Here is a 12,777-nt window from a genome sequence, read left to right on the forward strand (position 1 = left end):
GAGCAGGAACAAAGGGAATAATAAACCCTTCTCGGCTAATTTCTAGTTGTGTTCTATAATTTGGTTTTATTTCATTAAACTTAGAGAAAGCAGGCTTCAGTCCCAATTTTAACAATCCTTAAAATGGAAATAAAGCTAAATATTTTCAAAGACTTGGGAAACCAAAAAGAAAGAAATCTATGTCCATTCTTTTTTTTTTTTTTTTAAACTGAACAACAGAAGTGATTTTATCTGGTACAGTTCCAAGGTAGAAAAAGTGGAGCAGGTGGGGCCTTGCACCTGGTTCCTTCCCTACCCCCATGGGGAGGGTGGCAGTAGCAGTACAATCATAGGAAGCTGGCAGAAGAAAAAAACAACAGATTCCTGGCTAGAGAGGTATGTCCATTCTTTATAGTGATAGATGTGGAAAGAAAATGGTGCTAAAAACCAATTGTACAGATTCATATAAATCGCATAAGCACAAAGTTTATTCTGATTAAATCATTTTATAATTACTGAAAAAGAAGTTTATTACTTTACTCAGCTATGTACTTAAATCAAATTATCCAAACAAAATAAACATGGCAATGATATAAAAATGTTAAGAAATTTACAAAGCTATACAAAATAACTTAATATTTAAAAATTAGACTGATGCAGTCTGTAAGATCTCTTCAAGAGCTGTACACAATTGTAGATCTATAGATTTTTTTTCAAGGGGTCAAAGAAAGGATGCTTTAAGGCTTCTCTGAGAGTAATTCTTTTGGTTGGATCATACTCCAACATCTTCTGAATGAGGTCAAAGAGAAGTTCATGTTCAGCATCCTGAGAAAGCATAAACTCCTAAAAGAAAAATACAAATACAGTCAACAGCCTTTTCTAGTATCATTTATTATATTTTGCTTCACAACCGTAAAAACAGAAGAGAAACTCAAGGTTTTGATCATTAGCTATATACAGCCCCGACTTACCTTCAGAGGTTTGCAGCGCCTTGAAACGTATCTGCCAGCAGAACTGTGCTCATCCCAGTCTAATCGATCATGATGGAAATATTTACGTTTCCTAAAAATAAGTCATATCCACGTATGTTTATAACGCGTAAAATTTAAAACATCAAGCAAAGGTGAATGGTCGCATCAATCACTATGCTTGTATAGATCAAAGATTAATGCTTTTCTAGAGATTTAAAAGGTAATGAAGAGGCCGGGCGTGGTGGCTCACGCCTGTAATCCTAGCACTTTGGGAGGCCGAGACGGGTGTATTGCTCAAGGTCAGGAGTTCGAAACCAGCCTGAGCGAGACCCCGTCTCTACCAAAAATAGAAATAAATTAATTGACCAACTAAAAATATATATACAAAAAATTAGCCGGGCATGGTGGTGCATGCCTGTAGTCCCAGCTACTCGGGAGGCTGAGGCAGTAGGATCGCTGAGCCCGGGAGATTGAGGTTGCTGTGAGCCAGGCTAATGCCACGGCACTCACTCTAGCCTGGGCAACAAAGTGAGACTCTGTCTCAAAAAAAAAAAAAAAAAAAAAAGGTAATGAAGAATAGAAATTGAGTTATGGCTTTCCCATCAACTAATCTGCTATTTAATTGAAAGAGAATTATTAGTTTGACTTCGCTTGTTTTACAAAGTAGTTCTAATCAAAACACATGACCAAGTATTAAAGGACAGCACTGACTCTTAAATAAAACATACCTGGTTTTCTGTATCATATGTTTTGGTAGCGGTCCAAGAATCCTTTCCATCATTGCTAAGTGCTCCTTACTATCATGGGTCTAAAATAAAACAATAATTAAAAAAACCCTTAACTATCTCTGCTTACACATCACATTGTCCTTCATTCTCATTTAACACAGTGGTTAATTTTATAGTCTACATATGATTAAAAGTCACAAGGAAGGTGACTACCAAAAAGGCACACTTTTTAGCAAGTTATAGCTGATAGCAAAAACTATTCAGGCACACAGAACAAGCTTGCCAATGATTTCCCTAAATGGAGAGGGTTAAGTGCTTACAACACACTTAAAACAGTTTTAATTATAAAGGAAACATACATTATAGTTATATTTTTATTTCTTTATTCTTATCTACAATTATCAGTATATGAGGGGAAAATGCTATGTTAAATGTATACTTTGAATTAAAGTTTTAATTTCCATAAACAGGTGCCTTTCTTATGCAAAGCCATTGAAACAGATCTTTGTCACTTACTGGAAATACTGTAAACCCAAGATAGTATTCAATTAGAATGCATCCTATACTCCAGACGTCACATGGCTGAGACCACCCTAAGGCTGCAAAGCAAAGCAAAATATTAGAAAAAAAATCCTCACTATTTCTTAAAGACATTAAAGGTTAACTAGCAAAACCACTTTCTTTAGAACATGTGATGTCTGAGGTGAAAAGATCCTAAAGGAATCACTTAACCAAAGGTTAAATGCAATATAATAGTGCTGCATATAAGAGGGCTTTGGATACGTCAGGTTTGAAGTCTCAACTCTGGCTTGACTTTGGGAGCCAACCAGTCCAACTCCGCAGCTAGTCATTTAGAAAAACATTTTTGTCTGAGCCTCAATGAAGCTACCTGCACTATACAAAGACTGAGCAGCCATGAGGTGTCTGAGATATAATGGGCATTAATAATTACTTCTTTTTTTGGGGAGACATGGTCTTACTCTGTCACCCTGAGTAGAGTACAGTGGCATCATCATAGTTCATTGTAGCCTCCAATTCCTGGGCTCAAGCGATCCTCCTGCCTCACCCTCCCAGAGTGCTAGGATTACAGGTGTGAGCCATCACATGATGAGTCAAATAATTACATTTTAAAAGTCAGGCTGGGCATGGTGGCTCACGCCTATATATATCCTAGCACTCTGTGAGATCGAGGCGGGAGGATGGCTCAAGCTCAGGAGTTTGAAACCAGCCTGAGCAAGAGTGAGACCCCGTCTCTACTAAAAATAGAAAGAAATTGATTGGCCAACTAAAAAAAAAAAAATATATATATATATATAAAAATTAGCTGGCACATGCCTGTAGTTCCAGCTAATCAGGAGGCTGAGACAGAAGGATTGCTTGAGCCCAGGAGTTTGAGGTTGCTAAGCTGATCTCACAGCACTCTAGCCAGGGCAACAAAGTGAGATTCTGTCTCAAAAAATAAATAAAAGTCTATCACATATTACAAATGTGCCAAGAATTCCAGAAATGTTAAGCCTTCAGCTTAAAGTCCCAGAGTTGATTAGCTGGAACAATTAAAAACTTAAAACCCATTATCTGTTTCCTTGATACTGATCCCTTAAAGAGAAAAAGATGGAAAAAGTACTACAAATAAGACTTCAAACTATAAATATATTTTAAGTCAACTTCGGTAAGAAAATATACAGGTCCTCAAAGCACAATTAAAAAACACTAACCTAAAATAACTTCAGGTGCTCTATAATGTCTCGTAGATACCAATGTACTATGATGTTCATCATCATATGTTGCACTTCCAAAGTCTACAACTTTAATATCTGGATTTACTAAGGTACGTTCATCACGCTTCTGAAAATCATAAGAAATGATGGTTGAGAAATCATAAAACATTCATTTGGGACTATGAAGGTAACATATTGAAGACTTACCATTTTTGAATTATATGCTTCTGTGTAGTCAGACTGCACAAATAGGATGTTTTCAGGCTTTAAGTCTGTATGAGTCAATTTATTACTGTGCAAAACTGAGAATGAAACAGAAAAAATTGCTGCAGTCTGAAAATCAATAAACAAAAACCAAACCAAACCCTCAAACCACATGTGATACCTTTCCTATATGCCAGAAGAGGTGGTAAACAACATTTCAGTCTGCTAGAAAATGACTGGGGACTAAAACCTACTACTCCCTCCTTAATTAAAAAGTCCACTGACAGCTCACTGCAAGAAAAACCAAAACCCAAAAATCCCTTCTTTCTCATGAAGCTAAGATTTGCCACACCTTTTCCCCCAAGGTTCTAGGTTGACATTTTTAGAAATCAAAAAGGCATATTCAGTCTTCATTCCAACAGCATGTTATTATGGTAGCTGTAATATCTTATTTACTAAGTGAAATGCGTACTGCTGATGGACAGCTTGTTACCAAATTTTTAATACCTATTCTTGACAAATAAAAATTGCATATATTTATGGTGTACATGTTTTCAGATGTCTCATTGCAGAATGGCTAAATCAAGCTAATTAACATATGCATTACCTCACATACTTTTTTTGGTAGTGAGAACACTTATAATCTACTCTTACCAATTTTCCAGCATAGAGCATCACTGTTATTAACTACAGTGACCATGATATGCAACAGATACCTTGAACTTATTTCCTAACTGAAATTTACTATCCTCTGACCAGTAATCTCCCCAATCCCCCAACCCCTAATTCATACCTACCTTTTTTTTTTTTTTTTTTTTTTTTGAGACAGAGTCTCGCTTTGTTGCACAGGCTAGAGTGAGTGCTATGGCATCAGCCTAGCTCATAGCAACCTCAAACTCCTGGGCTCAAGCAGTCCTCCTGCCTCAGCCTCCCGAGTAGCTGGGACTACAAGCATGCACCGCCATGCCCGGCTAATTTTTTTTCTATATATATTAGTTGGCCAATTAATTTCTTTCTATTTATAGTAGAGACGGGGTCTTGCTCTTGCTCAGGCTGGTTTCAAACTCCTGACCTCAAGCAATCCGCCCACCTCGGCCTTCCAGAGTGCTAGGATTATAGGCGTGAGCCACCGCGCCCAGCCCTATACCTACTCTTAAACCAGTCTTCCAAGTCCTATGTTAGGTCCTATTTTTTAAAGATCCAAATCAGTCTGGCACTAAGTCTCAAACTCAAGTTTCTACAAGATATGCCAAGAACTTACAATTCACAGACTTGCATATCTGATATGCCATCTTCCTGATATGATCCAGTCGAAATGGTAGAAAACCATTTTCCTTAATGAAGTCATAAGTACTAAGTCCCAGTAGTTCAAACACAATGCAAATATGACCATGATGCTCAAACCACTCCAACATCTGGACACAGCGGCTATGAACACAAGAAAAATAACTAAGTACAGTTTCTCCCAAGTCAAATCTACCTGAGGCCATCTTCCAAATTCTAATTTGATACTTACAAAGTACTGCTGGGGTCCGTTGTATTTATGTGTTCCAGAACTTGTATTTCTGAGCGAGCAGCTTCACAGTATCTATCCACATTTTTAACTATTTTTACTGCTACATGTCTACCTCCCCTGTTAGAGTAAGTTAAAAAAAATGACAAAACACAGGAACAGAAAAGCGTAAAAATTTTTATACTCTCTTAAGAAATTTTAAACAGTAGTTTGATGGACAGAGATAATTAAACTTATGACACCAATCTAGAAAAGTTACCATCCCTAGCTGTGTTATCAGGATGAATTATGGTACTTTCTAAAAATATAAGCTGCTAGGTAACTACTACCCTGAAAATGTATCAGGTGAACAAAACTTCAAAGGCACCTAATATAAAAGGCAGGCTGAAAACCACTGATCTGGAAGAAAAAAGATTTGGCCACAACACTGTGCCCAGTAGAGCAATAAAAGAATACTTTTCAAAATGACAAAATATGTTCTCAGCCTAAAACTGGACTTAGAAGCTGCATGTAGGATTAACAGCTACTGCTTAAATAACACAAAGGGCAATAAGTACTTTTAACTGGGAGTATCTTACATCCAAATCAAAAGATCTAAGCTAAAAGGGTATAAAGACATATCCTTATAGTCAAACAATTTTCTAAAGCTGTATTAATCATCTATACTGTCGACCTCGCCCAATTGTAATCCTAGCATGGGAAACTTACGCTTTATGATCGATGCACTCCACAACTTTTCCAAAAGCTCCTTCACCTAAAGTATCAACAATTTCATCTAAAAGAAAGAATTAAATCTGTCATACCAAGAAGTGGAAACAATTTACTTATAATAAATGCTATCAATGCAGATTATTCTAGTTGATACTACAAATTTCCTTATCACTAGATATTTATTTTATTGGTCAACACCATCAAAAAAATTAACTATTTTAGTTCTAATTTCATTTTTAGGCTAATTTCATTAACTTGATTTACTGTTCTGGAAGTTCTGTATAACAAATATTAAATTTCTAAAGAAAGCAAAAACAATCCCCCCCACCAAAAGAAATGGAAAAACAAAACAAAACAACAGAGAAAGAAAAAAAGACTTCCAAATCCCTGAAATCTTATCTATATATAGATTATGTTATCTGAAAAGTTAATAAGTGTTGAAAAATATTCTATACATCTTGCACTTAGTACGTCTCCACTCTGACAGATCAGGTGACCCTCCTCATCATCCTCTACACTCCTGGTTCTTTTCCTTCGGTGACTCTTCTGGAAACGTCAAGTGGGCGGCACCAAGATCATCCAGCCAATCAATATACCCGAGTGAATTCAGGGCAGAATACGAAATTCATTCAGCGGGGAGATATTCAGGCATTCAGATACACGCCAGGCCACAAACGGTTGGCAGGAGCAATTTCAAATTCAGTCCCCAGAAATTCACAGGGCACATAGTTTATGTTAACAGGAGAAAAACATGGCAAGGAACAGATTTTCAGATAAGATACTCAAAGTGGCAAGGCAACAAAACATAATACAATTGTTTTTCTTAAAAAAAAAAAAAATGCTTAGTTGTAGCATTCATCAAAACATAATTTTAAGTTTCTAGTGTCCTAATTTAATGTTGCAAAATTGTAGGATGTAATATTTACTTGTCAAAGTAGACCGTGGCCAAATTAAGATTTCCTAAATAATCTAAGAAAACAAATATTAAAACAGTAAATAAAATTAAAGTCCTAATTTTTTGGGGGGAAATTTGGCATACAAGAATAACACTACAGCATTTTAAATGTTATCTGAGCTGATCTCCAAATTAATACATAACCCATAAAGTTCAAATCTGTTGTGGCTTGCTTAGTGAAAAAAGGATTAGAGAACATGCTTTGTTAGAACAAAGAGGCATACCTAATCCTCAATCATACAAAATGTGTTTTCTGTTTTTGTGATAAGGATTCAACTTATCAAAACAAATCAGATTTCTTGAAGTACCATAAAAACCTTCAGAATATCTTGCAATCATTTTTATGAACTAACCTAATTACCTCCACTGTTTTACTGGAATGACAATTAGAAGCCAACTAACAAGTATTTGTTACTATAGAAATGTGTATTCATTTCAGGAATTTTCTATCCAATGTACAAACACAGAAAGAATCCTGCAAGTTAAAATTGAGATGACTTCATCTTAAACACTTTCTCAAACACAAATTTAAGTCTTCCTGTTCCACATGGGAAATCAAATTTCCAAAATGTTTTAAAAGAGCTCATACCCCATGTGAACGATGATGTGAAGTACTGTGGTGAATCCTGTGTTTGCTTTTATAACTACTTCTTCCACTTCTACCAGATGACTTGCTACTGTGGTTCTGATATCTGCTTTCATGTTCTCTATGGCGATATCCTGGTTCACATCCTTGACTGTAGTCATTTCTGTATTCATCAATGTAGCGTCGGCTATGATAATCCTTCTCATTTATAGACCTGCTTTCCAAATAATGGCTAAAGGGGAAAACATTATTTTCAGTGTTTTATGCTAATATTAAATATTCTCAAATCCTCAGCAAATCTCTTAAGGCAGAAGTCTAAAGATTCTGTGCCCTAATTGCAATGTTTGCAATTTTACAAACATTACAAGCTATCAAAATCTCTCATTGGAAACAGAAAGGAATGGTAATCAGCCACTAAATACTTAGTATTTTTAAAGTAATACTATTGTGAAAATGTATCTTTATATGGAGACATTTTAAGTACCCTCCTTACCGATCAGATGTTTTAGAGTGATTGTATTTGCAGCGCTTGTTCTCCCGGGCACTGCTATGTGATCTCTTCCTCCTTTTATTATTACTGCTGCTGCTCCTTCTCCATTTTCCACAATCCCAATCCTTTTCATCCCAATCAGGGCAGTAAGTTCTCTTTGAGTGTCTCATCTATACAAAAGACAATTTTTTCCCCAGTTACATTGTATCCCACACCCAGCTGTTTACTAATAAAGGTCTTATTTACAAATCCACCCTACTTGTAACCTTTTAAATTGTTCTTTTTAGTCTAAGTTCAGAAATCACTGTCACCCAATCTGCAATTACTGACAAATCCAACTACTGGAGTTTGAACTTTATTCATAGGTATTTCTGCATTATCCATGTCATGCCCATATTTACTGAAAGAATGTAGAATATAAAAAAGACAAAATGCTGTCCTCCCCAGCACGTACTAAGTATATAGCAAACCGCATTTATCCTAAATTCAATCTTAACACAATCACTTAGGCGGTAGGGGACCCGTTTTCCTTTCAGAAATGCTTCGAACAAAGCTAAAAATACTCAACTTGAAAAGGACATCACAAAAAAATGGCTTTTAACCAACTGCCTCTAACAGCTCAGACCCTCTACATCTCTGCATACAACTCTGAATCCAAGCGCTCTGTTATCCCAAAAGGAGTGGGCTGAGAAACTGCAGTGCAGAAAACGCCCGGTCACCTGATTTCTCACAACGCTCCTTCAAATATATGTTATTTCTATTTCTGGTCCTAAATCCAGATTCCTAAATCTGGTTTTTGTCAACACCACTCACGATGTTCTCTTCAATCTTTTCAGACCCAATCAGACATTAAGTGTATTTCCTTCAACGTGTTGTCTTTTTCTCCCCTCGCTACAGACATTTCCCCGCAGCCGCGCGCCTGACGCACATTCCAGAAAGCAAACACACGCCACCCCCACCAGCGGCTTCGACTCCCGGCAAGGGCGCAGCCCGGCCTCCGCCCCGCCGCCATCTTACAGCTCAGCTACGCGGCCGACAACATGGCGCTCGCGGGCGCTCCGGGCTCGCCCGCCGCCGCTCAGGCCGCACCACTCCCTCCGCAGAAGGCGGACTCGACCTGGGCGCCGCTGCCAGCAAACACCACGACTGTCCCCCGCAAGCAGACGCTGACAGCCCGCTCGGCAGAGCAGGGAGGACGGGCGCGCCGCCTTTGTGCAGCCTTGGAGTGACAGGAAGGAGGCTGTCGTCGTGCGGAGACTGCGGGCCCCAAACAGGCAGGAAAGGGGCATTGCCAGGCGCCCGCGAGGCACACGGGAAGGGCCCTGACACCTAGTATGCTCCCTCCTGCATCTTACCGTCCCGGCGGAAGACTCCAAGCCAAAGGAGACAAAAGTCGTAACGCAACCACAGAAAGCGCCCACCAGCCTGCGAGAAGCGTCGGCAACAAAATGGAGCTGACAGCCGCAGCGTCGAGACTGGCTTCGAAAACACTGATGACGCTGCAGGCGCGTCTCCGCCGCGGGGCGGGGCGGGGCGGGGCGCGCGTGACTGGCATGTGCGCAGGCGCCGCGTTGGGAGCCACAGCGAAGCAGCCAGCGCGGCCATTTTGGTCCGAGTCTGTTTGTATCTTGAGAAAGAACCGCACCTACTGGGGAAAAGCGGTCCTTCTCGTTCACTTAGAATTGTATTTGTGAACGAAGAAACAAAAGTTAGGGAAACAGAATACAAAATAGCACGTGCCCTTATTGCGATAATTAAAATAATGTTTCAAAAATACTACGCCACTAGTGTCAAATAGTTCTAAAGTAGTAACTGGTTGGAGACCTATTTAAAACTATTTTTTATCTCCAAACCAATGGGGAAATTAAAACAAAAACCGAAAAAACTCCTAGTTTTTAGTTGCTGGGGCTCACATGCACTGAAATTGGATTGGAAAGATTTCCCCAAGATTTTAAAAAGTTAAGAAATTAGCAAGAGCCTGGGGGTATGAAGTGGCGACTCTTCACGTTTAAGCAATATATCCTTATGAAACGAGTCTGAGATCAAGGTTTCTGCAGGGTTCTTTTAAGGCCTCTCCCCTTGGCTTGTAAATGGGCACCTTCTCCGTCTTCACAAGGTCTTTTCTCTGCAGTCGGTGTCCTAATCTCTTCTAATATTGAAACCAGTTATGTTGGATTGGGGCCCACTTTAATGAATTCATCTAACCTTAATTGCCTCCGTGAAGGTTCTATCTCCAAAGAGTCACTTTATGAGGTACTGGAGATTAGGACTTAAATGAATGGAGGGAGGGGGTACTATAGCCACCCCCCCAACTCAGCCCATAATATGCGCTAAAATAATTTCGTAAATGAAATTTTAGGTACTTCCCAAATTAGTAAATAGCTTTTTGCTAAATTTAAAACCATTTTGGAAGGCAATTTTGGCAATATCCACTTAGATTTTTTTTCAACATCTGACTTAAGTTGAAAGATTTTTTTTCAATGTTGATTACAATATTGATTAGTTGTGACAGGGACCAAATGGCCTGCAAGTCTGAAATATTTTGCTGGCCCATTCAGGAAAAGCTTGCCGATACTAGATTTATTTTTTAAATTTTAATGCATTTACAGGGTACAAGTTGAATTGTTACATGTGTATATTGTGTAGTGGTGAAGCCTGGGCTTTTGGAGTACCCATCACCTGAGTAGTACACATTGTAACACTTGATTTAGAGTATATGAGGTTGCCACATAATCGTGGTTTCACAGCAAAGGGAGTGGATGAGCTTAAAGTATAATATAATCAAACTATAATCCAAACTGTTCCATTGTCTTTGACCCTGTAATTTTACTGTGGTGATTTCTCCTACAGAAATTATTTTAAACACTAAATAGCTCGTTGCACAAAGTTGTTTACTGCAACTTTTATCTTTAATAGTGGAATAATAGTGAAATCCTAACTTGCAGTTAGGATTAAGTGAGAATATAAATGTACAGTGCTTAGCACAATGACTAGCACACTGTGATTAGCTTTTCACTTCCAGAGATTGGGATTCCACAAATTTACTTAACATTTGAGCTGCTAAACATACCCAAACAACTATAGATGTATTTAAACTATAGATATATTTCACAAGTTACTATGATGGAATTTCTCTCTCAACCTACATGTCCATCAATGGATGACTGGATAAAGAAAATGTGGTATATATGTGCAATGGAATACTATTCAGTCATAAAAAAGAAGGAAATCGTGGCTTTTGCAGCAACATGGATAGAACTGGGGGTCATTATTTTAAATGAAACAAGCCAAACAAAAAGTCAAATATCACATGTTCTCACTCATAAGTGGGTACTAAATAAAAGTGTACACATGAACATATATAGAGTGGAATGATAGATAATTGAGACTCAAAATATTTTAGGCTTGTAGGCCATTTGGTCTCTGTTATTAGTAATCAATATTGCTGTTATAGCAAAACCAGCCAGAGACAAGATAGACAATATGTAAACAAATGGGTATAGTTATGTTCCAAGACATTATTTATAAAAGATAGGTGGCCAGCCTGTGGGCTGTAGTTTGCCAACCATGGGTAAGACGGCAAACCATGTTACTTTGTTTTTAAAGAAGAGAAAAATAGGCTAATGAGCAATATTTGAGTCTTCTTTGCAGTTGTACTTACTGCCAGTTACTACATAGAACCAATCACTAACGTGATTGGTATGAACCAGTCAACTCAACATAAGCCAATAGTAATCAATGTTCTGGACCTGGATCCTCATGGTGCCTGCATTAAGCCCAAGGTAGGCAGCCACCCTATCTATGATATTTTTATGGCTGGAATTGAGCAGACATTGTAAGATAAGCTCTAAGAACCAAAAAATCACAATTGCACCACTAATTAAAAATGGCAGAGTTTGGAATAAAAACTGTAGGAATGCCAATAAGGACAAAACATCCTAACAATCATCAATAAAGGCCTCTTAAAAGTGACCACAAAAAAATTCAATGACATATTTAGGGTCAAACAAACTCTAGCTAAAGAAAGGCTTTAATACTAATTCTAGAGATCTAAATGATTAAAAAGATGAAACTAAAGGTGAAGTTATTAGTAGAACTGGCACTTCAGTTTAGTGGAAGGTATAAATGGTAACAGGATAGTTGCAAGCTAACTCCTAAACTGTAGTTAAGAAAGAATCAACACATTAATTAGATCAGCCATGGGAGAAATGAGACAAACCCAGGATTGATATCAAGACAAATGTTTGGCACCAGTTTTAGGAATACCCAAATCTAATCAAAGTGATCTAAGCAATGAGTGGAATAAGATTCCTGATGAAATCAATGGTAGAGCCTGATAAATGGCATGAGTAGGTGAGAGCCCTGTGGTGGACATGAATATTTAGGAGAGCAGTTTCCATTTGCTTACTACATGCCAGAAGCTTTACATGTATTATTTCATTTAATCCTCAATAGTCTTATGAAGGAATATTATTTATGGGTGAGAATACTGAAGAGAGGTAACCTTGCCTAAAGTCACATAGTAGGGGACACAGCTGTGATTAAAACACAGACCAGGACTGCACAACTAGTGCTTTAAACAGTTCCTTGCATTTTTCAAATGCATCTTCTGTAGAGCTCTATTGTTCAATATTTTAAAAGACATGATTTTAAGAAATGTCAATGAGCAAATCAGTTGGGAAATGTTGAATGTTTACTGTATTGTAGCACTTCTTAGAGCCTTTACTATAAATCTAAAGACCAGACAAAATAGCAAATGGACTGGCTGGCCTTTCTAGATAATCTCTCTATACTGTCCCGCCTCTTTCTAACTGCATATAGTGAATAATTAATAGAAAATAATACTTCCAGAGTATGGACTAGATATAGTAAGAGTATGTAGTTAGGGTATTCAAAAATATCAGCACTTAACTGAGGCTTAG

General features: G+C 37.9%; 1 protein-coding gene across 2 annotated transcripts; it reads right to left on the reverse strand.

Moving 5' to 3' along the window:
- Positions 1–434: 434 nt before the first annotated feature.
- On the reverse strand, positions 435–9,353 carry CLK1 (CDC like kinase 1). 2 transcript variants are annotated; one of them, XM_012739049.2, is made up of 13 exons: positions 9,211–9,353; positions 7,859–8,025; positions 7,369–7,597; positions 6,280–6,370; positions 5,822–5,888; positions 5,117–5,233; positions 4,862–5,028; positions 3,604–3,698; positions 3,394–3,523; positions 2,195–2,277; positions 1,679–1,758; positions 951–1,041; positions 435–822 (listed from the first exon to the last, which is right to left on the reverse strand). In XM_012739049.2, exons 2-13 carry the CDS (start codon positions 8,023–8,025, stop codon positions 679–681), a joined length of 1,461 nt encoding a protein of 486 aa, XP_012594503.1. In that variant the 5' UTR covers positions 9,211–9,353; the 3' UTR covers positions 435–678. The 2 variants fall into 2 exon arrangements, with proteins under 2 accessions (XP_012594503.1, XP_075861902.1); XM_076005787.1 differs by lacking the exons at positions 6,280–6,370; positions 9,211–9,353.
- Between the last annotated feature and the right edge of the window lie 3,424 nt (positions 9,354–12,777).

Source organism: Microcebus murinus, chromosome 8 (genome assembly GCF_040939455.1).
Source record: "Microcebus murinus isolate Inina chromosome 8, M.murinus_Inina_mat1.0, whole genome shotgun sequence".
NCBI lineage: Eukaryota > Metazoa > Chordata > Mammalia > Primates > Cheirogaleidae > Microcebus > Microcebus murinus.

Excerpts from the sequence above, each read along its gene's own strand:
- CLK1 (XM_012739049.2), bottom strand. The coding sequence starts at position 8,025 with ATGAGACACTCAAAGAGAACTTACTGCCCTGATTGGGATGAAAAGGAT. Across the intron at positions 3,524-3,603 it reads AAGCATATAATTCAAAAATG|AAGCGTGATGAACGTACCTT; the intron begins GTAAGTCTTCAA and ends TATGATTTTCAG. Across the intron at positions 1,759-2,194 it reads TTGGGTTTACAGTATTTCCA|ACCCATGATAGTAAGGAGCA; the intron begins GTAAGTGACAAA and ends GTTTTATTTTAG.